This window comes from Bolinopsis microptera, chromosome 13 (genome assembly GCF_026151205.1).
Source record: "Bolinopsis microptera isolate Bmic1 chromosome 13, MBARI_Bmic_1.0, whole genome shotgun sequence".
In the NCBI taxonomy this organism is placed as follows: Eukaryota; Metazoa; Ctenophora; class Tentaculata; order Lobata; family Bolinopsidae; genus Bolinopsis; species Bolinopsis microptera.
The window spans coordinates 7,923,409-7,950,631 of NC_087084.1; the positions used below are offsets into that span (position 1 = coordinate 7,923,409).

General features: G+C 36.4%; 2 protein-coding genes across 3 annotated transcripts in view; both read left to right on the top strand.

Annotated features, from left to right (window-relative positions):
* LOC134824961 (ATP-dependent RNA helicase DDX3X-like) overlaps window positions 1-27,223 on the top strand; it is a 70,105-nt gene that overhangs the window by 5,549 nt on the left and 37,333 nt on the right. The gene's annotated exons all lie outside the window — the stretch shown is intronic.
* Window positions 5,259-14,415, top strand: LOC134824751 (uncharacterized). Its single transcript, XM_063836726.1, has 12 exons — window positions 5,259-5,343; window positions 8,540-8,581; window positions 8,863-8,943; window positions 9,853-9,981; window positions 10,646-10,771; window positions 11,066-11,191; window positions 11,593-11,727; window positions 12,004-12,174; window positions 12,405-12,476; window positions 12,669-12,941; window positions 13,123-13,176; window positions 13,422-14,415. The coding sequence occupies exons 1-12, from the start codon at window positions 5,259-5,261 to the stop codon at window positions 13,940-13,942; spliced, it is 1,815 nt and encodes a 604-aa protein (XP_063692796.1). The 3' UTR covers window positions 13,943-14,415.

Consider the following 27,223-nt stretch of genomic DNA (forward strand, 5'->3'; position numbering starts at 1 on the left):
TACCATAGTGATACCCTGGCGACTCCTTAAAAAATAAAAGAGGACATTAATTTTATTGTAACCTTATTATTATAAGGCTGCTGGAATGTGCTGATGGGTGCGAACTTAAAGTAAATTAAGCTTAGTACCTTACGAAACATACTTAAATGGTACAAAATTCGGTGGCTTTTCGGAAAAAACACCATATTTTCGGAGTACCAAAATTTAGCTCACCGTCATTATTCTCCCCGAATTATTATTGATTATTTACCTATTTTCTTTAATTATGACTTTATCGATTTACTATCAATATAGTGAGTTATAAATATGATTCATCAAACAAATAAACACTAGTATTCGATCATGAATTGCTTTAAGGGGGGATCGGAGGGGGGTTCACCCTGATTTTTTGTAAAATTTCATTTCGAGATAGCAATTGACCAACAAACTAGGGCCTGTGACCAAACTTTTGACAACGTCGTGTAGGGTGACGATAGTTGGAGTTGCTCAGAAGATCCCATCCCGGATTCAACATACAAATTATTTGTGTCACGTCAGGAACTCTTTTCATCTCATTCTCTCATACTATAATACCCCTATACTAACTCAAATAACGGAAATATTGACATCCACAAGTCGTACCAGGTATCTGATACTTTGCCAGGGACGAAACACGTTATTCTAACAAAAGGCTTATATTAGTTTACATTAATTAATATAAATATTAATATTATATTAATATAAGCCTATTTAAGTTTATCCGATCCCGTTGATAAATCCGATCATAAATTGTTTTTAAAAGGATTTTGAACACGTTCCATTAAAAGTAAGCAAGCTCGGTCAAGCTACTTTATTGGTCACGGCGGTGAAAGTTCGGGATTAGTCGGATTAGTCGGTCTCCTATAACCTCTGGAGGATTATAAGTTAAGTTGAGGCTAACTTTCAAAGGCTCCGAAGAAATTGTTTACAAAATTAAACCACTGGTCAGAGAAGATCTTAATTGTATTTCATTTTCTTATTGGGTTTCATTTTTGTAAAATGAGGAGATGTAACAAGAAATGCGGCCGCTTTTCTTTTGTGGAAGCCCTGGAAGGCCGCTCAATTTTCCGATCCGTGATGGCGTATTTTATCATATTCCATACAACCTGGGGAACCCAGTCTTTACTGTTTATAAGCATGCTGATATGACGGAGAGACAGGCCGAGCGCGCCGCCCAGTTAATATAATTCCATGTTGATCAAGTGATAAGGAGGTCTGATCGTTATCTTCTTCCTGCAGCGTCCGATGTCTGTGTGAGGGTAAAATGGTGACATCTTCTGGATCAGGCAGAGGTCGAGTTTTATCGGGATTACTTAGCTTCTGTAGTAGTTGTACAGCAATACTAAGGTAATGGGATTACTGCGGACCCTCTACCGGCCAAACCTTGTTAACAAAGCCGCAGTCAAGGTTCGGTGAACGGTAGTTAAAACTTAAAAGTGTTTGATGTCTGTGTGACCACTTTGACTTATGTCCCTTAAGCGCCTCATGTTGGAGACGGGATTTTTAAAACATTCTGGAGAAATGTTGGATTATTTTAACCCCAATTTAATGAGATGTTTCTGTTTGTAAAATTACATGCGTCAATATGGTAATGTTGAGGGATATGTAACCGTACAGAAGTTAAAATAAAAAAGTATCGAGATTTAGATTTTACTCTGGGTTGAATATTGAAAACTGGATGATATCATGCTTATGATGGTTTCTAATTCTATGGGGTATCATTCAGTATATAGTATAACACCGATTCAATGCGGAGTTTGGGGAAAGGAAACAGCCGCGGTAAGTCGGGATTTGCGGTAAATAGTTGACTGGTTAGCAGTTAATCGAGGTTTTACTGTATTATGAGTATATGGTTTGGGAGATGTGCCTGCGGATTATTGGTATTATACCTTTATACCAACCTATCCACTCATAAGATCCACGTCAACTGAATGGACCTCAACACTCGACTGTCACGTGACTTTTTCAACCCGTTCTCTAGAGCTGGCCCTGAGAGAAATCCTAACCCACTGATCTGATCCCAACCCTAACCCAATTTCTAACAAAAGCATATTGATATGCTAAACCCTAACGCTAACGAGAAATTTTACCAACTTCTTCATACGGTCATATCACGTGATCGACTGATCGAGACAGTTTTTCGCCAATATCTTGCCAGGGGAGCATTTTAATGTCGTGGGGGTGATTCGCAATCAGCATCCGAAAATAAATCGATTTCAGTTGGTTTCAACTATCGAAGATCGACTGTAAAGTGATTTAGCAGTAGCACGCTCGATCTGGCACGGATCTGTGTAAAATAGTTATGAGGTCAATATTTCCGGGACTCTGTCAATGACATATTCGACAACCAACACATCTCCACCATTGTCAACTTTACAAACCACACTAAACGCTTAATGGTGCCAGAGGAGTTGGACCGGACAGGTGTAAAATAGCGACTACTTTAAGTTTAACGCCGTCTTATTAGTTATTTCGCCTCTCTCTTCCACACTCAACCACCACTTAAGCGTTCATCTATGACATACCCCACAACACTTACCATCATCCTTGATTACACATCTTGATTCCACTGGCATCCTTCCACAGGACTGCCATACCCCAGAGGTAGGCAAAGCATTCATATGCTATCCTCTCGTGGGCCAACCAGGCCCAGCCTCTCTTTAAATAAATAAAAAAATAGTTATACAGTTATACTAACTCAAAATAGTAATAATTTGCTATCATATAGTGACTAGTGCTCTAATGAGATACGTACATGGTGAAATTAAGAATGTTCTTACACTTATGGTTCAATGAAAATTGTTGGTTTAACACTGTTTGTATTGTTATTATCAGAAATGACGGAAAAATATGGCACCCGGCCACTGTACAAAACAAACCTCGTTCGCTAACCCTTGTCCTTGACTCGTTTGTGCCTTCGGCACTTTAAGTCATGGATCGGGAAAAAATCCCCAAATACCATGATTTAATTTGGGGTATGAAATTAGGCGGTTTTCGGGGAAAAAATCCCTATATTTTTGTTCCCAAACCATCTAGGTTACAATCACCGGAGTTATAAGCATGTCTCGGAATGTATACTATTATTTATTATTAATCATTAGTACAATATTTGAGATTTTAACCACGTCTGCCGCATGTCATGAGTCACAATTAATTGTCTCCAATTCTTATTATGGGAAATGAGTTAACTTGTTCGCTAACATCTACTAACGAACACAACTGCAGGGTCGTATTATACCGATGTTATTTAATATGATATAATTAATATCTGAAACATTTTTGTCGTTATGTAACGTTAGTACTTTAGTAAATCCTCGTATGTAAATCGGTAAACTACTAAAAGGGTTAGACAACTCCCAAAGTTCGTGATCAAATGGCTCTTCAGGTACTATTGGGATTGGCTTTTTTTTAACAATTGAAACCGTACACTTCTTAGCTACGAATGAGGTTTCGGTGGCGATCGTGGGACCACCTGAGGTTAAACCCCAGCTCTACAAGCATCGACTTCTGGACGAAAGACTGTAAACGGGCGGAAAGAGAGGGGGGGGGGGGGCTAGATAAAGTGCAGAAACTCGAGGGTAAACTGCCAAATTGATAGAAGGATCATGAATGGTAACATTAAACTATAGAGCGAAAACGTCCTCTACTTAGGACGATAAGACGTGACAGCCTGACTAACACCCCAGTTCCATGGCCGGATATTATGCCAAATTATTAGACGGAGATCATCTACTGATATTTCTCCGGATATTTCTCCGGTTTGCAGTTCCACGACCGGAGACCATCTACGGTAATTTTGTTGATTCTGTATGATTCTGTATGAATTAATCTCCGAGAAATTCCCGGAGAGCTTCATCTCCGTCTAATACAGTAGACGGAGCCGGAGAATCATCTCCGGAGATGATCTACGGGAAATGGACCTCCGTCTAATTAGGTAGTGCGCCATCGACAGTGAGCCGCGCGTGCCGACTGTAGGATGGTTTTTTAGCGCTAATTTCGGCCAGCACAATTTTCTTCAAACAAATAGATATTAAGTATCCTTCCCGACCTCCAATTGCAACAAAAATTGGTAAGCTAACTCATAGACTTACAAAGAATGTGTCCGAAAAGTTGAAAGCATATCCAACCATCAGACATTATGTTACAGCTAAAAGCAGCGTATTTTGCCCCATTTTGATCACTATATCAACTCCGATATCCACCAAATTTTTCGGACAGTTGTGAAAGCCCTATTGGAAGGTCGTCGCCAATTTTCAGAATGATCTCATTCAAGGAACTGAAAATAAATCCAAATAATACGACAAAAATCAACGAATTTGGTCAAATTTGGTCAAATTACGCGACTTTTACAGCTAATTTTGCTCCAAAAGCCGCGCACCATCAAATATGGCACCTAGGCGAAACTCACTGATCTTTCCAAAAAGGTATGACAAATTTGGTATTGTGAAAATTCTCACAGTCTCTAGAAAACAATGGTACAAAAATTTTTAAAATCCGAGCAAGTTTATTTTTATGGAGCACCCCCTAGTCTAATAATTTGGCATAATATCCGGCCATGGAACCAAGACGTGACAGCCCGATCCTAAGCGCGAGATGCCGCCCAATTAATATTATTTATCTCCCCGATCAAGGGAGAATCAACGAGTCTTAAACAATGTGGTACTATTCGTCAATCTTCATTCTATCTCAAACAAGATTGAACTCCTTCTAAACTCAATAATTTCTTTATATATAAATCGATGACACTCTTGACTCTGCGCTGTAATTCTCTGTTATTCTTGGAGTGTGATATCAGATTACCCGAGGTGTTTACTCGCTAGGCTGAGATGACTTCCTCGGTCGTTATGGTAACTTGAAATGGGACTTTTTGCAGTTAATTGACGTTTGAATTTATAATACAGATTAAAGATCAGTAGTAATTTCACATCAACAATCTCAGCTGTATTAATATTTCATTTCCTGCAGCTGCAATAATTGCAGATTTTACTGCAATTATTTATTTCATTTGTTAAAAATACGATAGCCATGTTGCATTGTTTCAAAACGCCTATGAGCAGGGGTCCCACTATTACTAAATCACTCGCCAACAACAACTGCTCATAGGAGGTTCGAAACAATAAAACGTTGGTAATTTTTATTGCAGATATTAAATCATAACACAAATATTAAATCATAAGACTAACTTGCAGATTTTAAACCATAACATCAAATTGAAGGTAATCGACCAATGACTACACGATATGTCGCCCAACAACAAAGCTCAAACTGTTATAAATTCTCACACTATTATGCTTATAAATGTGGAGTCCGGTGGAGGGTGTGGAGGTGAGAGCAATTACCCAATCAGCCATCGTTGTTAAATACGTCAAAAAATCGACTCAAAATACGGCGTATTCAATGTTCGAGAGAAATACGTAAGAATACGTGAAGTTTCCAATCAATAAGCCCGAAAAAAATTATGTTTAGACCCTGTTAAATTTTTTTCGGAATGCGTCTAAAATTAACCAATCGTTAGTACCAACTAAGCCACACCACGTGGAGGTTCGGAGAGGATTTCGTGACCCCCAACTAAGGGTACATGAGCTAATAATCTTGTTTGCAGATGTTTTGAAATCATGAATTCTAATACATTAGCGGTAACTTCATTCATTTAATTAAAAAATAAGCCCGCCATGAAACACTATGAAACCAGCAGATCTTAAATCAAAATGCAAAATGTCAAGGAAATCCGAGAGTTAAAAGATTAGTTGCAAAAAACCTACTAAGCTCTGGAAAATTCCCACGGAATGTGAAAAAACTTTGGGTTCATAACAACAAAGATCGGCTTCAGGATAAGTTCAGCAGTTCAAATGATACTCTGACCCCATCACATAAAGTCCATCATGCCAGTTCTTTAAGCTGATCACTGACAGGGAGAGACTAATGATATACGGCTACCTGCAAACAATCGTATTTTACGCCTGCAAAAAATCAGTTTTGTATTTTTTTCTTTCCCCAAGTTCAAAACGACGTCACGTGCATTTTGTGTTAAGATTGTTTCACGATGGAACTCTTCTCGTGATCCTTTACCCATAAAGACGGATTAGTCCTGGCCATAATAACACAGTAAAACCCTAATATATCGAAGAGTTAGGGAGAAAGCGCCTCGGTATATCAGGGTTCGAGGTCAATCAGGGGTTTACAGCTTGTTCACATTATGTATGTTAAACCCTGAGTTTTTTGTGCGGTTTATTTTATAAATCTATTTAGTTTTGAAGCACTGTATTGATCACTTAACTTATTTGTTATGCTCGAAGTGGTGGGGTGAACCACAATAATTATGACACGTGACTGCGATTTTGGGTTTCAGTAAATTCTGGTGGCTGATTGGTTAATAGCTATATCGTGTCATTTTCCGAATGCGAACTGCTTGACACAGCAACCCATGATATTCTTGAAACTTTTAAAAAACCGTTACTTCTAAGCATTACTCCAGATCCTACGCTACAAAATTAGATTATCATGCACTTAATTAATATTTATAGCGTTGTTATTTGTTAGATTATCATGCACTTAATTAATATTTATAGCGTTGTTATTTGTTAAATTGTCATGCTCGTAACTAATATTTATAGCGTTGTTATTTGTTTAATTCATGCCATACTTTTAATTAAACTAAATCATCATTGATTGCAAATCTTCAGTATTTCAATTTTGCAGATTATGATGGTGATAAAACGTGCGATGCTAATATGGATCGTACTTCTCGTTCTACCGGAGTCTCTTCTCGCAGGTCAGTCCGAATTCTATAATAGCCAAAGAAATCTTTGCATTGCAATGGCCGTATTAACTATTTTAAATGCAATTTGGCCGTATTCTAAAGGAGATTATACCAATAATCTCTTTTCAGGGTATGAATACTATCTTTTCAATTCTGCTTTGACGTTTCTTGGTAATATCTGAATACTTGATTTTGTTTAGATATTTATTAAATCAATTAATTTTTCATTTGATTATTTATTTATCGAATAATCTATTTCAGAAGAAGGAGAAGATCATACTACTGAAGGAGAATACACTGAGTACACACATGGGAGTACTTATAACTTTACTCACGCCAGCACACATGCATACACCAAGGAACCTGGTAAGCACACACGCATGATACACCAAGGAACCTGGTAATTACACATGCATACACCAAGGAACCTGGTAAGCACACACGTATGATACACCGAGGAACTTGGTAAGTACACACGCATACACCGAGGAACTTGGTAAGTACAGGGAGGCGAAAATACCCAACGTTTGTGTTACTAATTACTGTTAGGGTAGTAGGGTGGATTTTAAGCACCCAAACCATAGTCATAACTCATTACCTTAACCCTAATATTTAATAATAACCTTCTCCCTTTAACTCAAAATTGTTGAAGTTTTCAATAATTTTTTTCCCTGCTCTTGCCGAAGGCAAAAAGATCGTAGGGAGTAAGTAATCGGGTTTGGATATATGAGGTGGCCCGACGGTCCTACGGTGATGACAAAAGTCTGCTCCTTCGCAATATAGACCACTCCCCTATAATTATGAGTATAAAAGGAGTCTATTTTGCGCGCGCGACGCCTGTAATGTGTTAATTAATTACAGGCATAGCAACCAGTTTTTGGTGCTTGACGACTGTTACACAGGTTTCCATCGGGTTACAATTCACTCTCATTCATTAATATAGCATATTAGTCATCAGAGCGGATCAATCATCAATGTAAGTGTTATTTTGGTGAAACAAACAATAAATTACCGAGTGATAAAATTCAGCAAGTCGAAACAAATTAAATTATGATATCAGCTGATAAACTCGTTGCTGATTACTTAACAGTTGATCGACACTTAATGGTAAAAAGCGAAAACATAGTTGACAAAAGATGTTACTTTACATTTACATTCAAGGAGCAACTAAGATCAAGATTGCGGTATGCTTTTAAAGAATCCTATATAAAATCAAAGGCTCGATAGTCGATAGTTGATGGTGCTGTAGATGTAAGCATCAAACAGAATAGTTGATTACAGTCGATAAAGTTGGCATACGATGCAATAATATGACGTGACATGATACGCATCGTTAACACGAAACAAAACCGCGCAAAAATGAAATGATCTACAACCAAACCACATACAGATCGACGGCGACACTTCAGATGCGCGCAGAATTTTACAAGTTCTGCACGCCTAATATAATATAAACGATTATCACGTGCGCCAAACACCACTCTGGGATACAATAAAGTATAACAATTACATTGTAGGCAGTAGGGAAATTTGATTGTGCGTGGTGTTACCGCGGCGAAATTCTTGTTCTTTTCACACTTCGTGATCGGAATTTTCGGGTACACTGTACAACCGTTATAATCAATAATTACTGCATAATATGCAGTACATATATACGCTGTGTTGTGACTTGTACCAAGATAAGTTTAAAATTTTACAACTTCGGTTTTAAATTGTTGGACTATTGAAACGTGTTATTGTATAAACCATACAATGTTTCAGTGAGTGGGGAGGACACAACAGATAAGAAAGAGGATCCAACAGGTATCAATTATTAATATTTGATAAAATTAGTTATCAGTTCGATCTAACTAGTTTAAGTTAAGTCTTTCAAAAAATGACAAGAGAATATTCATTTACAGTCAAATCACGAGCTACCAAAGCTGTTTAGTATCTAGGAAGAAAAATTATGATTAATTAATTTTTTGATTAATTAAATGTGATTAATAATAAACCCCAGTAAATCGGGACACACTAGATCGGGATTCGGGACTTTTGCTGTTATTTTACAGTGTTAGTTTACACTAATACGTTTATTTTAACAGAGGAGGAAGGCCCAACCAAAGTAACGCACTATTCCTACACCTACTCTTTAGCCATTATTACTACCATGGAGAAAATACCAGGTTAGATATTCCATTATATTATTATCAATGTTAATCAATATTAATAAAATTCCACTAATCGAGCCCACAACTTTTACTTTTCTTATTTCTTTGAATGTTTTTTATTATACAATGTACAGGGTGTTTGTTATAAGACTAAATTCAGAGTACCGCTTTAAATTTCGACTTCGTGAGTGAAGAAAATCAATCGCAACTTGCGTATTAAATTTAAGGTATTACATGTAGAGATGAAAATCAGATTTATTCCTCATTTTTCTCCATAGTCCAACTATTACAATTAGTTATATTTTAGCAAAACCCAGTCGTAATTTATAAACTAAAGTAAAACAACAAGTAAGTTCAAAAAAGAAATGTTATCATACCATTGTTAAATCTTAATTAAAGTTATTAATCAAATTTATTAAATTTAAATGTTCCCTTCCATTTTTCTCCATAGTCCAACTATTACGATTAGTTATATTTTACCAAAACCCATAATTGGGTAGAGTGGACCGCTACCAGTGTCTCCCTTTCCCAAACAAAAGGAAATTATATTAATTTGAATGACCGTTCTCAAATGCAAAATGATACCGAGAATGAAATCGGTCGGTCGCTCACTTTTCCCACTTATTCACGGCTCACGACTTGTAACAAGTTTTGGTTTATCACATCAATCACATGCTGTAAAAATCTAAAGATCTCTTTATATAAATGCTTTTCATACAAAGTTAAAACAAATTCTTCATGTAGTGCATCCTGGGTTTGGAGTTTGGACAGGATATGCCTGTTTAAAATATTTCCATCACGTTACATTACATAATTCTCAATAAATGTATTTAATTGTAGTTAAATACATTTATTGATTTATATAGTTTATAAACTATAGTTTATAAACTATATAAATATATTATAAAGTATCCGCTTCACCAGAGAGAGTAGTGTGTCCGGATAACCAGGTCACGTGTAAAGACGGTCTCCAGTGTGTTGATAACATTAAGTTATGCGATGGTAATAGTGACTGCAATGATGCTTCAGATGAATCAGCTGAGTTCTGTTTAGGTTTGTATAGTTATCGAGTTTTTTGTATAGGCCGCCGCGGCTAAGAGATTCGTCTGGTCGCACAGTTTCAGCCTTATAAGGAACTAATTAACTAATTAACTAATTAACTAATTAACTAATTAACTAATTAACTAATTAACTAATTAACTAATTAACTAATTAACTAATTAACTAATTAACTAATTAACTAATTAACTAATTAACTAATTAATTAATTAACTAATTAACTAATTAACTAATTAACTAATTAACTAATTAACTTATTAACTTATTAACTTATTAACTTATTAACTTATTAACTTATTAACTTATTAACTTATTAACTTATTAACTGGTTAACTGATTAACTAATTAACTAATTAACTAATTAACTAATTAACTAATTAACTAATTAACTAATTTACTAATTAACTGATTAACTAATTAACTAATTAACTTATTAACTAATTAACTCATTAACTTATTAACTTATTAACTAATTAACCCTATTATTAATTATCACTGCCATGCGACCCATGCGATTGCCAATCGTTTAGCCGCGAAATATACTTAATTTGTTTATAGTTATTTGAGATGTTATCTTACAAAATTTATATTTTATAATTACAACTTTATTAATAATTAAAACTTTAAAAACTTTGTAAACAAGCACCACTCACTCCAGCGTACACGTGCCCGGATGATAAATCTAAGTGCGCAGACCAACAACAATGTGTAGACACGTGGAGATTATGTGACGGGTATGAAAACTGTAATGATGGATCTGACGAAGAATACGACTTCTGTCAAGGTTTTTAAAATTTTTTAGAGTTAATGAAGACAATATGAATTAGTAATCGAAACTTTATAGATTAAAGTAATACAACAAGTAAGTTCAAGAAAGAAATGTTATCATACCATTGTTAAACCTTAATTAAAGTTATCAATCAAATTGATTAAATTTAAACGTTCCCTTCCACAGCGTTTATGTGTCCTCCAAACAAAATTAAGTGTGGTAATGGTACGAGTTTTTGATAGAAGTTAAAGCTATTAATTAATTATTTAATTAATTAAAGTTATTAATTAATTAATTAAAATTCCTCAGCGTTTGTCTGTCCTCTTAACAAGTTTAAGTGTGGTGATGGTACGAAGTGTATCAGTAAGTGGTGGCTGTGTGACGGTCATGGCTACTGCGCTGATAGATCAGATGAAACACCCGAACTCTGCTTAGGTTTGTTTATTAATTAATTAAAGTTATTAATTCAGTTAATTAAAAGAACATGGGTACTGCGCTGACAGATCAGATGAAACACCCGAACTCTGCTTAGGTTTGTTGAATAATTACCTGAAATTTATTAAGGTTTGATAAGATAAATAATCACTTGAACTTTGTATAAAGGTTTGATTGATAGTTGATACCTGAACAAATAATATTCTGCGTAGAATTTCCCGATAGTTTAAATTCGATATCAAGCGCTGAAGCGCTAGACTGCGCTATAAATAGCGTTAGATAGCGAATTTCAACTATCGCTAAAGAACTGATAGTGCTTATACGAGTTGAAATAAATACAAATAGATTTTTTAAATAGATTAATATTTTGTTAAAATTAATATTAATATTTGCTGTATCAGCGCACACTTGTCCGTACCACAAAATCAAGTGTAATGATGGTCTGAAGTGTATCATGAAGCGAACCATGTGCGATGGGAGGGAGGACTGTTTTGATGGTTCAGATGAATTAAAGGAGTTCTGTTATACCCATGGAGGTTTGTTTTATTAATTAATTATCTTATTAATTAATAAGTTGACTCATTAATTTCAATTTATAAACCTGAAACACGTTCGATAACATGTTTTTATATTACACGTATCAATCGTATATTGCTATAGCTTAAAAGGTATCATAACAATTATTTATAGATTTGTTGTCTTCTATCTTTCTAATTCTCAAAAGACGATAATTCTCTTCGCTGCTACAATTACGCACACAATTATAATTCCTACACTTTGTCTTTACTAACTTCACTGATAAAAATCCTCAGTGAACGGGGGCTGGACGAGTTTCGGGGAATGGTCGGAATGCTCGGCTGAATGTGGGGAGGGGACACAGATAAGGACCAGAACCTGTACTAACCCCACACCTGCTTACGGGGGTAGAGAGTGCAGTGGGGACCCGAAGGAAGCTAAAGTGTGCACACTTGATCCGTGTACAAGTATGTAGTTGATCTTGCAGTTAATTGTAATATTAATAGAAATAAGTTAAACTAATGTGAGGACACGTAAGCTTGAAGCTTTGAGGATATTGGTACAAATAATTAGTGGCGTTTTTATCGCTATAGTGGCGTAATTTAATTGGACACGCGTTAATTAAGGGTTTTCCAAAAATAGTTGAATATTTGATTTAGTGAATATTGAAATTTAACAATATTTATTTTCATAACAGAGGCCCAAAAACGTAAACAGAGAAGAAAGGATAGGGGTATCAAATGGGGAAAGAAATTTGCAAACAGAGAAGGTAAGAGGTTTCATTATTTTAACCCCGTTACTTAAAAGTTATAAATGATTTATTTCCGTAACGAGACATAGAAGTCGTCACTCGTCAAGCATAATGCAAAAACCCTGGTTCACGAACGAAAACGTTTAATATTCTGCTGTTTGTTTTTTGTATGTAAGGCTATTATTGTTTTACACTGTGACTTATTTCCAGATATAGGAGAGGGAGCAACAGAATGGGCAACAGAGGAAGCAGAGGCTGGTGGACAAGGAAAATGGAGAAAACGAAGAAGAGGAAGGGGACGAGGCAGAGGGAGGAGGAGGAAGAAGAAGGGGAAAAAAGGACCAAAAGAGGGAGAAGGACCTGATGATGGCACCGAGGAAGGAACTGAGGATGGAACAGAGGATGGAACAGAGGATGGAACAGATTCCAACGACAGTACATCAGCCGCCTTCAGCAAGGCATCTGCCATCAAAACAGAAAAGTGTAAATGTCGCATGTAATTTTCCACAAATTTTGAGGACATTAAACTAGTCGAAATAAGTTCAGATTTGTTAAAACTCATCTGAAGTGCTCACTAAAACTTGTAGTTGTGAAGAAGGGATTTTCAACAGTGCTGAGCATCACCATAAGACGGGCTTACTTAATTATTGATCCTTCATTTCAGTTGATACAACAAGTTACGCTACGACAAGTTTTATGACGAGTGCACTATATACTGGTAAACAGAAAATGACTTTAACGGATCGCTCAGATATTAATAAAACAAATTATTATCTATTTAATAAATCACGAGAAGTGGTCTACGAAGGGTCAAAATTTGAATGAAAAAATCTGGGTGACGTAATATTTGAACGATCCCTTCTTTAATTGACGATTTTTTATGATTATTCTCCATAATATCATAATCTGAATATTGACTTAGTTTGGCAGGTCATTATTTATGGTTACAAACCATTATTTCAGCGCAATACCCGACCTGTGACTGCTGGACTCCCGAGTGTGGCTACTGCTCTAACATGGACTGTACAGTAAAGCAGGATCTAATCAACTCCCACAAAGGCATCCAAGTACACTCTCACATCAAACGGAAGACGTTCAGTACCATTGTACTGTATGAAGAGGACGGAAAAGTTGTCGGCAGACTCCAGTGGAGTCTCTCCGGAATCTACCTCACCGGGTGTATCGCCTGCCAAACACCTCCTGCTTTAAAGAAAGCTACAGCCAAAGACGGACATACTGTATGGTCATTGTCCCTGAAGAACGGATCTCTACGAATCAAGATCAAAGGAGATGTCTTGTACGAACAGAAACTGAGAGGAGAATGCGTGGACATATACAGTAAAGTAAAAAGATTCGCCTTCTCGGGAATGGGCTGTGAGAGCGCTTTCTCCTTTGATCACGAGGAAATGGAACTTGGGGCGAGGATTACGTCTGACTGCAGTGGGAAATGCTCTCACTCCGTGACGAAACGTCAGCTTCAATGATTGGATCCTCGTCTATAATAGGCAATACAAAAACTCACATAGATTATTTGTTTTTATAACCGCTATACTCTCACGTTTATTTTCTTCGCAGCGGTTAAATTATTAAATAGCTGGAACTCTTCAACTTAAATGGACAATATGGGATTTTTGTTAACTATCAGTAATCAGTATTTTGATCCGTTAAAATCTTGAACTGTGTGAATCTAGCCAGCCAGATAATATACATGTTAAATTTGTATGCAAAATGTAAATATTTTCTTGATGGAAGATTATGATTAATAATAATGATTCTAGGTTAAAGTTAAGCAAAAGCTATTTGCTATTCATAAAAGAATAATTTGTATTCATCAATACCTAAATATTTCAACCTCTTTATGAATACGACTTATTGACACCACTCAATCATTTTTATAATCACCTTTTCACGCCTACCCATCATAGCTGAACTTGAAGACGATTAACACATGTTTTTTAAAGCTTCTGTTACTAAAACTCTAAAAGATCATAGTATCATTTTTTCCCGATCGGGAAATTGAGCGAGCATCCACAAAAGAAAAGCGGCTGCATTTCTTGTTATGCTTCAAGAACAGAGAACCCGCAACCCCACCGATCTAGCCGATTGGGATTTCATCCAGCAACATATAGATTTAGAACTAGTTTATTTTCAAGAAACAGACAAAACCGAATAGAAACTGTAAAACAATTAACAGTACACCACCCATTTACATATTGTTTTGACTATATGATATTACAATATTTGATATCAATTAACTTTTGTCGTGTGCAACGTGTACAATAGTATACATTGCATATTAGACATAACACATTTTTATAGCAAAAAAAGTGTTCTAAAAGTTTATAGACTTACAAAAATTACAATTTATGCCTCAATTTACGTTTCTTGTTCAAATCTTTGGTGATCATTAAAAAGAATGTTCGATCAAAATTATAGCTATTTCTCAATTTGTACCAGTAATTAATTATGAATCAACACAATATACAGTAGGGACTCTTGGTGGAAGATGAACAATTGAAATTCCAACAGCATCTTGTTCCCTGCATTGTGCTGATTCCGGGAAGCATTCTCTTTACACTCTTATCATTCTGTAGAATAAGATATCGTTCATTTAAAATTGGGTAATTATAGGCCTGTCAAGGATTGCAGTCCAATTAAGAGCTGATAAATTGCAGCTCCTTGTGCCATATGAGGGATAACTGAGGTCACGTGACAGTCGGTCCTATCATGTGACCAGTAATCCTATCACGTGATCTTGATTCGTAAATCCTCGGGCACGTGATCACATTCGTAACGTGTCGTATGCCAACTAGGATATTTTGTGACGTCACCAGAGCCCAAGCTACTTGATCAGGCCTTATATGGAATAATATAGTGTATCACGTGTAATTGGACCCAATTAGAGGAGCCGAGTGCTCAATTGTGACAGCATCTGGTACCATCTTCTGAAACCTAGCAGACAGCTGGCCCAGAGAATCGAAAATAGAAGGATTTTTTATTGACCAGTAAATTCCACGCCTCCACGGTCGCTTGTTATCATAACAAGCGACCGTGGAGGCGTGGAATTCACTGGTCACTGAGAGCACTGACTGGATGCCCCTCAGCAAGAACAAAAATATGCATTTCAGGAACATTAAAAAAGAAATTTCCGGTTGAATATCCGGCCAGATTCTTGGAAACCGGACAGAAACCGGAATCGGACATTAAAGCCGGATATCCGGCAGAAACCGGATTCAGCCGGATATCCGGTCAGTTCTTAGGGCAGTTCAACCCACTTTGTCTCTTGAATACATGATAGTCCAGGGCCAGGGGAGTTATTTAAAACCACTCTCTCATTATCTAAAACCATTTTCTCATTATGTTACACACTTCATCATTATGTAACAGAGAGTAGTCAGAGAGTAGTCACTTCGATGTAAATAATTTCTGACAACACAGGGACCTTGAGCTTTACAAGGTCGTTCTAAATCAAAATCATTTAGGGTCACAACCTCTGAAATGTCAGGTTCTGTATGAGATAAATAATTGGTTTTCTAAACTGTTGGCTCACATATTTTCAACGGTTATTTAGACAATATCTTAAAAACAAACGTAACTTATTAAGCAAGATCGACTCGTGATGTGTCATTTGATTGTGTCTCAGTTCCTTCTCAAAAGAAAACTATCTTTTAGACGTCAATAGACGAAATAAAATAAGAAAGTTTAAAATTAACTCCCTGTGGGTTAACGCCACCCTGTTTGATCTTAATCACTCGCCTGCGAATTTCTGCAGCTATTTTAAATGCTCCTATGAGGAGGTGTCTTGGTACTGACTTTAAACTTCTCATCGTTGTAGGTTTATAACCTACTACGAAGCAAACAGGTAAGATATACTGTAGTTAAGGGAAAATTCTCTTAGAGTTCAATTAAAATGTTATGGTATTATTTCAGGAGGAATGAAGAATTTAAACTGTCGTCACTAACAATTAACAATATAACAGTTCCACAAAATTGAGAACAATGAAAATAAATAACCAACAAAGAAACTCTTGAAGTATCCGGAGATTAGTACACAAAAGGTGAATTTTAAATTAGTGTCGTATTGTGGTTTCGTGAGGTTACATTGTGCTATAATAACAAATAACTGAACACGGAACTTTTGGAATTTGTATATGTTGTTATTTATCAGAAATCTGAGTAACAATGCCTCTATAAAAAGTAAAACTGAACTAGTTTACCTGGGTTAACACACTGAGGGCGTGACGACCGAGAGAAGACGATCCCTTTCTCACAAGTTATCACTTTACTGCCCATCAGTAAGTACTGAGGATCACAGACTACTGTGATATCAGTTCCGTATGTGATAGGAAAGGTGGCGTTAGTTGATAGGTGGTTTTCTAACATCATTCCCTTGCAGTGATCTAGAGATTCAAATTTTAGTACCAATTCTAAATTCTTAGCTCATCTGATTATTTGTTTAAATGATGTTTTCTTCTAAATCTGCAACATGCATACATTTAAAAAATGTTTAGCCGGAGACTAACCTATAGTGCAGATTGGACGTTGATTAAAATCAAAGGAACTGTCTCTGATGCAGGTGATGGTGTTGTCTCCAGTTAGAGTGTGACCAGCCTTGCAGGCTACTTCCACTACTGTTCCTACTATGACGGGGAAGGTGGTTGTCATATCTGATAGAGCTGCTGGTAGTTCTGTACACGTGTCTGAAAAGTGAGAAAGAAAATTGATCATTACAACAAAAAACACTTCCTTTGTCGATTACAACAAAAGTATCTTCTTTTAAAGCCTTTTTATCTCACTCGCTAGCAAAATAATTATGTATGTAAAGGTCTGTTCATGTAGATTGTAGATCTGCACTGACTTCTAACCCTCGACTCATCCTTTAGCCTGTGTTCTTACATATAGACAACTGAAAGCTCCAAAAAGCTCCAAAACTATCTCTGGTGAACCATACTTGTGGAGACCGAATTCTAAACTTCAAACAACCCACCTAATACACACACAGGAGTGTCTACAAACTCCCAGTTCTTGTCCTTGATACAGGTGATAAGTCTGGTCCCTGAAACACTGTATCCCGGGATACAGTCCACTTCCACTGTAGTTCCGTGGTCCACAGGTAGTGAGGTGCTGGTTTTTATGTTGAAGACATCTGGCAGTCCAGTGCACTTGTCTGAAAATAGAAACGGTCGCGATTAAATGAGATTCTTTGATTTATCTGAGAATGTATGATCAATGATGAATTAAAATCTTATAGTTCAGTTACTGAAAACATATTCCACACACCTATAATACAAGTCTGTAAGTCTTTATAGGTATAGTGAGCGTCCTGCACGCAGGTTATCGTCATGTCTCCAGGAGTGAGAGTGAAACCCTCAACACAGCTCACAAACACCTCAGATCCCTTCTCTACCGGGAAAACTGAGTTTGTTTTCATGTTTGATCCTATCGGCAACTCAGTGCAAGTCCCTGTAAATTCAAGTTTAAATGAGTTTCTCTTTTATTGTTGTAGCTATACTGACTTTGCTTTCATTAGTTCCATTTTTGTTTTCTTATAACTAATTACTGTACTGCTTTTTGCGAAATATTTTATTCCGACGAAGGCCAGTTCTGATCTATCCTTTTTAAACCGAAAGAATGATCTTACATACCGAGATCGTTACATTTAGGTTTATCCTGATACTGGAACTTTGTACCCTGGTCACAAGTGATCAGCTCATCACCCCTCAATTCCTTATCTTCTGAACAGCTCACTGACACAATCGTTCCATAGTTCACAGGAAATAACACTTCTGTCTTTAGATAAGGGATATCAGGAGGTAAACTGGAACAGGACTCTGATAGTTATTGGAAATGAGTTTAACTTATTTATTTCCATTTCTACGTTGCAAGATCAGGGATCTTCTTAGGGTACCTTGAGTACATCCAATTTGTAATGTACTGTAAGACATATTACTATACTATAAATACAGCAAAATCATTGGTTATTGCATCTTCCTTCCTCAAATGTACCACTCACTTGCTTTGCACGAAGGAAGCTGACCGTGAATCGACCGAAAGGTATCTCCTCTAATACATGTGATGATGTGACCACCTATCAGGGAGTACCCAGCATCACACTGAACTTTCACCGGAGTGTTGTAGGACACTGGAAACTGGGTAGTTGTTGCTAGGTTCTGTGTGTCTGGTAGTTTGTTGCATTTGTCTGTAGAGAGAAGTTGATGGTAAAGAAGTGAATGGACTTACAAAATAACAAACCTGCAGACATGTTTTGAAAACAATAATTGAAGTTCAAATAGTTTGGTGTGATAACCGTAGCACCTAGGTCACAAGATGGTGTGTTGATGAAAGAGAAGTCTGTTCCCTTTACACAAGTGACAGTGCTGTCTCCAGTCAGAGTGTGTCCGGGACTGCACATCAGGGACACTTCACTTCCAGGTGGAACGGGAAATTGTGTCTCCGTTATTATCTCTTTCCAGCTTGATGGTAGACTCTCACACGAAACTAAGGAGTTGATTCCTTTAGATATAAATGAATAATTGTTAGGTCCCCCTGATACTAGAGAACCATACATTTTCTAGAATGTTCCGATTGACATTGTTTCCATACAATTATAAATAACTTGACATGAATGGAATGAGAGTAAAAGTTTACCACATTGGGTATTGGCTTCATTGGCATGAGATCCTTGAGGACATGTTGTACAGAATCCTGAACTGTCTTCACTGTATGTGTTTGTAGGACACTGTCGACATTCTGTCATAGAACTGTCTTTGTGGGTGCCAGCTGGGCAGGGGTCTAAAGTGGATAAAGGATTAATAAGAGCAAGGAAAGGCCATTCATTTTCAGCAGTTGAGCCGTCAAGAAGTTGTCCTATTTAACTATCATTTGAAATGTATTAAAATCGCCATTTAAAAAGTATGAAGATAAATGTATTTTTTCTCTCACCACATCCAGTTTTCTGAGAGTTTGTCATTTGTCCTATGTCACAAGAGGTGCATTTAGTTACAGCACTTGGGCCTTCATTAAATGTCCCAATAGGACAACTTGTGCATTGAACGGTTGTGGTATCCATGTAGGTTGCAAAAGGACAAACTGAAGACAACAATGAGAATGAGAAGCAGAGAAACTTTGTTTCTTAGAACTGTCTAAAGCAAATCGTTTACTATTTTAACCAGATGAGGGAACATTCTTACCTAAACCATATATGTATAGTTCAGCTATGTTATGTCCATATGCGGAGGAATAATCTAGATCTGTAATGAACACCATATCTCCTACTTCTCCCTTACAGTTCAGTGTATAAGTTCTTGCGTCCATTGTATTTCCAGATGTTATCGCTGCAGTGATATTGTTTTTTTGCAATTGTAACTACCTTAAATTATTTACATGGTAGACGTTACTTTTGTGTTGATGTTTATTGTTTACCGTTAATAGCTACATTTTTACTCATGTATATAACGTTTAACTATTCTAAATTTTCGTTAAAAAGATCAATCATTCTGTTGTACTTGTAAAAACTATGTCATAAAATTTGGACAATTTGATAAATTGAGGTGAAGGTGCGTTTCCAAATGTTTTTTACTTAGCTTACCGGTGATTTTACCGCAGCTTGATACTTCAGTTCCTCCATTCACAGATGAGTACACTCTTGCCTCTGTGTGTTTTAATCTATTGATGTAATCTACCCCACTTCTGCTAACAATCTCTAGTTCAGTAATACTGTAATCTTTAGAAAGATACAATTTGAGGAAGTTCCCTATCACTGCACTGTCTTGGACCGAATACCAAGTGCCATAGTTTCCATCGTGTGCGTTTGCAGGAATGTAGTGCGCCCCGAAGACGTTTTGTGATAGTTAAATGATTCCGATCTTTCGATGGATAACAGTTGGGACAATCGAACTGAAATAATATCGGTTAATAAATTTCAGCATATTGCGCTAAATTTTCATCTCGATTAGTTAATTTCTCTAACTAATTTCATTGAAACAGCTATGCCTAATTTTGGAAATATTCGATTGTACTATATATCCCTGATAATTGATACCTGTAGCAAATGCCGATATTTCTTTCATATGAATTTTCGCATCTATGCTATAGAAGCCTGTGTCGTGTCGCAACGTCACCTTCACTTCATTTCCACACTTCATATGACAAGGAATGTGGTACGTTTGTCCCTCTATAGTCATAACAAGGCCCACTTTCAACACTCCGCAGAGATTGACGATGCCTGTATCTGTGTTGACTACAAATATCTTTGCATCTTCCATACGAGCAGCATACATATTGAGATGAGACTGGATGATGACCACTTCAGAGAAGCATAAGAAAGAATCAAATTGCATTTTAAACCACAATTCAGCATTCCATGAATACCCAGTTGTTTCAGACTTCGTTTCCACATTATCGTCGATAGCATTTTCCGCTTTGTCGTTTCCGTAAGTGCTAATTTGGGACACTGATGCGGGTTCAATTTTTCCTGAAATTTCTTTAATATTTTTTGGAAAATAAGAGCTACAAACATAGACATTCAGTGTTATTTCAGCTTCAAGCTGACTTAAAGCAAGCAAAGCTCTGGTAAACTTTTACCTGTGGTATCGACATTATTAATCATCATCAAGATACTGAAGATAGTCAGAAGATGAGGGAAGATGTCCCTTCTAGCTCTTCTCATCATATATCGAGTTCAGGATCACGCTATACGGCTTGCTAGTACAAAATAATCAATGATTAAAATATGTAATATGTAGAAAGAGTATCGTTAAGCATTTTTGTAATTCAGACTCGCTGACCGATCAAATCTCAAATATCTCCCCCACACCCTAAACCTCACAGAAAACAGAGAGCATACAAACAGTAAACTTGAGAGCAAGTTATTTGTGTAAGCAAAGAAGTTGTAGATGTCAGTAAGCACTGAGGACATGCTAATGCTCTTACTAATGTTATTGTTATCCATAAGTTAGTTTAGGCAGTGTACGGGTAGTATACGTAATGGGTTTAGTCACCGTACGGGCTCTTACTAATTCGCTCGCCCAAAAATTTCACGTGACTTTGGTTTCTATGGTTTTGCAGCCGTACAAAACGGTTTTACATAAACCCTAATCCCAACCCTAACCCTAATCATAACCCCGAAGCTATCAATAACCCTTACCACAACCCTAACCCTAACCCGAGCCCTAAACAATCGAATTCATATTTTACTAGCCTGTCACGTGACCAAAACGGTTTTTTGCCCGTAACTCTCCAGGGTAGCATTTTTACCCTACGTCATGGGGGGTGATTCGGAATCAGCGTCCAAAAATACTCTACCCAAAGGGCCTTTTCACAAGAATTTTCTTAAAATTTGGGCGAGTGATTTAGTAGGAGCGCACCGTACGTGGCCAGTGAGCTGCGTGTCTATACTCATGCTCTGCTGAAAGAAGTTGAGACTAACTCTAAAGAAGAACTGCGAGCTCTGATTTTGGAGAGGGTTATTATATGTATGGGGAGGGTTGCTGTCTAGCCATTGTTATTTTCAGTATAGATCTCAATTAAAATCCTCAAGAACTGATGAGTCATCAATTCTTGAGGATTTTAATTGAACTGTCATGTCATCAGTGATGACACCCTCAAACTCACAGACACCAAAGAAATACCTCCCCCACACCCTAAAACTCACAGACACTAGAGAAATACCTCCCCCGCACCCTAAACCTCACAGAAACCAGAGAAATACCTCCCCCACACCCTAAAACTCACAGAAAATAGAGAAATACCTCCCCCACACCCTAAAACTCACAGAAACCAATGAAATACCTCCCCCACACCCTAAAACTCACAGAAACCAAAAAAATACCTCCCCCACACCCTAAAACTTACAGACACCAAAGAAATACCTCCCCCACACCCTAAAACTCACAGAAACCAAAGAAATACCTCCCCCACACCCTAAACCTCACAGAAACTAAAGAAATACCTCCTCCACACCCTAAAACTCACAGAAACCAAAAAAAACTCCCCCACACCCTAAACCTCACGGCTCACAGAAACCAAAAATTATATACAGTCCATCTCGACCGAAACTATGTATACTACTACTAGGTTGATGAGCTAAAGTTTTTCCTCTTTCTCAGCTCCGAGTACACTGAAGGATAGCATTAATGTCTCCAAACGACAGAGCCATGTCTACCTCTGCCTGCATATTATTATCGGCCTGGTTAAGGTTCTTGTGTCCAGATATAACCCCGATACAGAATGGTAATAGTACCTGCTTTCTGTATGCAGATGTTCCCGTGAGTAGCTTGTTAGTTGGTTAAAGGGTTTATGGGGAGATAAGCAGGGTGCATTGTTACAACATCCACACGGGTAGTGACAGGTTATTCTACAGTACAGAATTCAATTTATGTTAATTTTATGAAGAATAAAGTTTGTTTAGGTTTTATTAGCAAGATACCAATGTAATTATGGTTTTACCACCGTGTTTTGGTTCAGCCGAAATAAATTTTACTATGATGTTTACATAATTTTTCTCACTCCAGCTGCAGTCTGGTAGTGTTGAGTCTCATGAATATTTTTCTAGCTCTCTTTTTATATGTTTTTGCCTCACAGGAGATATTGTGGTCTTTTCTAAATATAACTGTAATACATTGATGTAAAGTTTATTTGAATTTTGAAATAAAAATTAAAAAAGGAACTTTGATAGGTACAGTTTATTGGACTTATATGAGCGGATATTACCTGGTTATCTGGTTGTAGATGACACATACGGTTGTGACATGCATATTATCGTGCACATGAGGGGTTCCCCAAAATAGCTATATGTAAAACTGATAACGGAGGGGGAAGGGGGGTCTTTAAGAGCCGAAATCTAGCTCCTGTAATATAGTGTGTTAGAAATCTAGCTCCTGTAATATAGTGTGTTAGATATCTAGCTCCTGTAATATAGTGTGTTAGATATCTAGCTCCTGTAATATAGTGTGTTAGATATCTAGCTCCTGTAATATAGTGTGTTAGATATCTAGCTCCCGTAATATGGTGTGTTAGATATCTAGCTCCTGTAATATAGTGTGTTAGATATCTAGCTCCTGTAATATAGTGTGTTAGAAATCTAGCTCCTGTAATATAGTGTGTTAGATATCTAGCTCCCGTAATATGGTGTGTTAGATATCTAGCTCCTGTAATATAGTGTGTTAGATATCTAGCTCCTGTAATATAGTGTGTTAGATATCTAGCTCCTGTAATATAGTGTGTTAGAAATCTAGCTCCCGTAATATAGTGTGTTAGATATCTAGCTCCTGTAATATAGTGTGTTAGATATCTAGCTCCCGTAATATAGTGTGTTAGATATCTAGCTCCTGTAATATAGTGTGTTAGATATCTAGCTCCTGTAATATAGTGTGTTAGATATCTAGCTCCTGTAATATAGTGTGTTAGATATCTAGCTCCTGTAATATAGTGTGTTAGATATCTAGCTCCTGTAATATAGTGTGTTAGATATCTAGCTCCTGTAATATAGTGTGTTAGATATCTAGCTCCTGTAATATAGTGTGTTAGATATCTAGCTCCTGTAATATAGTGTGTTAGATATCTAGCTCCTGTAATATAGTATGTTAGATATCTAGCTCCTGTAATATAGTGTGTTAGATATCTAGCTCCTGTAATATAGTGTGTTAGAAATCTAGCTCCTGTAATATAGTGTGTTAGATATCTAGCTCCTGTAATATAGTGTGTTAGAAATCTAGCTCCTGTAATATAGTGTGTTAGATATCTAGCTCCTGTAATATAGTGTGTTAGATATCTAGCTCCTGTAATATAGTGTGTTAGATATCTAGCTCCTGTAATATAGTGTGTTAGATATCTAGCTCCTGTAATATAGTGTGTTAGAAATCTAGCTCCTGTAATATAGTGTGTTAGATATCTAGCTCCTGTAATATAGTGTGTTAGATATCTAGCTCCTGTAATATAGTGTGTTAGATATCTAGCTCCTGTAATATAGTGTGTTAGATATCTAGCTCCTGTAATATAGTGTGTTAGATATCTAGCTCCTGTAATATAGTGTGTTAGATATCTAGCTCCTGTAATATAGTGTGTTAGATATCTAGCTCCTGTAATATAGTGTGTTAGATATCTAGCTCCTGTAATATAGTGTGTTAGATATCTAGCTCCTGTAATATAGTGTGTTAGATATCTAGCTCCTGTAATATAGTGTGTTAGATATCTAGCTCCTGTAATATAGTGTGTTAGATATCTAGCTCCCGTAATATAGTGTGTTAGATATCTAGCTCCTGTAATATAGTGTGTTAGATATCTAGCTCCTGTAATATAGTGTGTTAGATATCTAGCTCCCGTAATATAGTGTGTTAGATATCTAGCTCCTGTAATATAGTGTGTTAGATATCTAGCTCCTGTAATATAGTGTGTTAGATATCTAGCTCCTGTAATATAGTGTGTTAGATATCTAGCTCCCTGTAATATAGTGTGTTAGATATCTAGCTCCTGTAATATAGTGTGTTAGATATCTAGCTCCTGTAATATAGTGTGTTAGATATCTAGCTCCTGTAATATAGTGTGTTAGATATCTAGCTCCCGTAATATAGTGTGTTAGATATCTAGCTCCTGTAATATAGTGTGTTAGATATCTAGCTCCTGTAATATAGTGTGTTAGATATCTAGCTCCTGTAATATAGTGTGTTAGATATCTAGCTCCTGTAATATAGTGTGTTAGATATCTAGCTCCTGTAATATAGTGTGTTAGATATCTAGCTCCTGTAATATAGTGTGTTAGATATCTAGCTCCTGTAATATAGTGTGTTAGAAATCTAGCTCCTGTAATATAGTGTGTTAGATATCTAGCTCCTGTAATATAGTGTGTTAGATATCTAGCTCCTGTAATATAGTGTGTTAGATATCTAGCTCCTGTAATATAGTGTGTTAGATATCTAGCTCCTGTAATATAGTGTGTTAGATATCTAGCTCCTGTAATATAGTGTGTTAGATATCTAGCTCCTGTAATATAGTGTGTTAGATATCTAGCTCCTGTAATATAGTGTGTTAGATATCTAGCTCCTGTAATATAGTGTGTTAGATATCTAGCTCCTGTAATATAGTGTGTTAGATATCTAGCTCCTGTAATATAGTGTGTTAGATATCTAGCTCCTGTAATATAGTGTGTTAGATATCTAGCTCCTGTAATATAGTGTGTTAGATATCTAGCTCCTGTAATATAGTGTGTTAGATATCTAGCTCCTGTAATATAGTGTGTTAGATATCTAGCTCCTGTAATATAGTGTGTTAGATATCTAGCTCCTGTAATATAGTGTGTTAGATATCTAGCTCCTGTAATATAGTGTGTTAGATATCTAGCTCCTGTAATATAGTGTGTTAGATATCTAGCTCCTGTAATATAGTGTGTTAGATATCTAGCTCCTGTAATATAGTGTGTTAGATATCTAGCTCCTGTAATATAGTGTGTTAGAAATCTAGCTCCTGTAATATAGTGTGTTAGATATCTAGCTCCTGTAATATAGTGTGTTAGATATCTAGCTCCTGTAATATAGTGTGTTAGATATCTAGCTCCTGTAATATAGTGTGTTAGATATCTAGCTCCTGTAATATAGTGTGTTAGATATCTAGCTCCTGTAATATAGTGTGTTAGATATCTAGCTCCTGTAATATAGTGTGTTAGATATCTAGCTCCTGTAATATAGTGTGTTAGATATCTAGCTCCTGTAATATAGTGTGTTAGATATCTAGCTCCTGTAATATAGTGTGTTAGATATCTAGCTCCTGTAATATAGTGTGTTAGATATCTAGCTCCTGTAATATAGTGTGTTAGATATCTAGCTCCTGTAATATAGTGTGTTAGATATCTAGCTCCTGTAATATAGTGTGTTAGATATCTAGCTCCTGTAATATAGTGTGTTAGATATCTAGCTCCTGTAATATATAAGTGTGTTAGAAATCTAGCTCATGTAATATAGTGTGTTAGATATCTAGCTCCTGTAATATAGTGTGTTAGATATCTAGCTCCCGTAATATAGTGTGTTAGATATCTAGCTCCCGTAATATAGTGTGTTAGATATCTAGCTCCTGTAATATAGTGTGTTAGATATCTAGCTCCTGTAATATAGTGTGTTAGATATCTAGCTCCCGTAATATAGTGTGTTAGATATCTAGCTCCTGTAATATAGTGTGTTAGATATCTAGCTCCTGTAATATAGTGTGTTAGATATCTAGCTCCCGTAATATAGTGTGTTAGATATCTAGCTCCTGTAATATAGTGTGTTAGATATCTAGCTCCTGTAATATAGTGTGTTAGAAATCTAGCTCCTGTAATATAGTGTGTTAGATATCTAGCTCCCGTAATATGGTGTGTTAGATATCTAGCTCCTGTAATATAGTGTGTTAGATATCTAGCTCCTGTAATATAGTGTGTTAGATATCTAGCTCCTGTAATATAGTGTGTTAGAAATCTAGCTCCCGTAATATAGTGTGTTAGATATCTATTATCTAGCTCCTGTAATATAGTGTGTTAGATATCTAGCTCCTGTAATATAGTGTGTTAGATATCTAACTCCTGTAATATAGTGTGTTAGATATCTAGCTCCTGTAATATAGTGTGTTAGATATCTACCTCCTGTAATATAGTGTGTTAGATATCTAGCTCCTGTAATATAGTGTGTTAGATATCTAGCTCCTGTAATATAGTGTGTTAGAAATCTAGCTCCCGTAATATAGTGTGTTAGATATCTCGCTCCTGTAATATAGTGTGTTAGATATCTAGCTCCTGTAAT

Coding starts and splice junctions, on each gene's coding strand:
- LOC134824751 (XM_063836726.1), top strand. CDS start 5,259: ATGTCGCCCAACAACAAAGCTCAAACTGTTATAAATTCTCACACTATT. Junction 12,175..12,404: donor CACACTTGATCCGTGTACAA/GTATGTAGTTGA, acceptor TTTTCATAACAG/AGGCCCAAAAACGTAAACAG. Junction 12,942..13,122: donor TGCCATCAAAACAGAAAAGT/GTAAATGTCGCA, acceptor CCTTCATTTCAG/TTGATACAACAAGTTACGCT.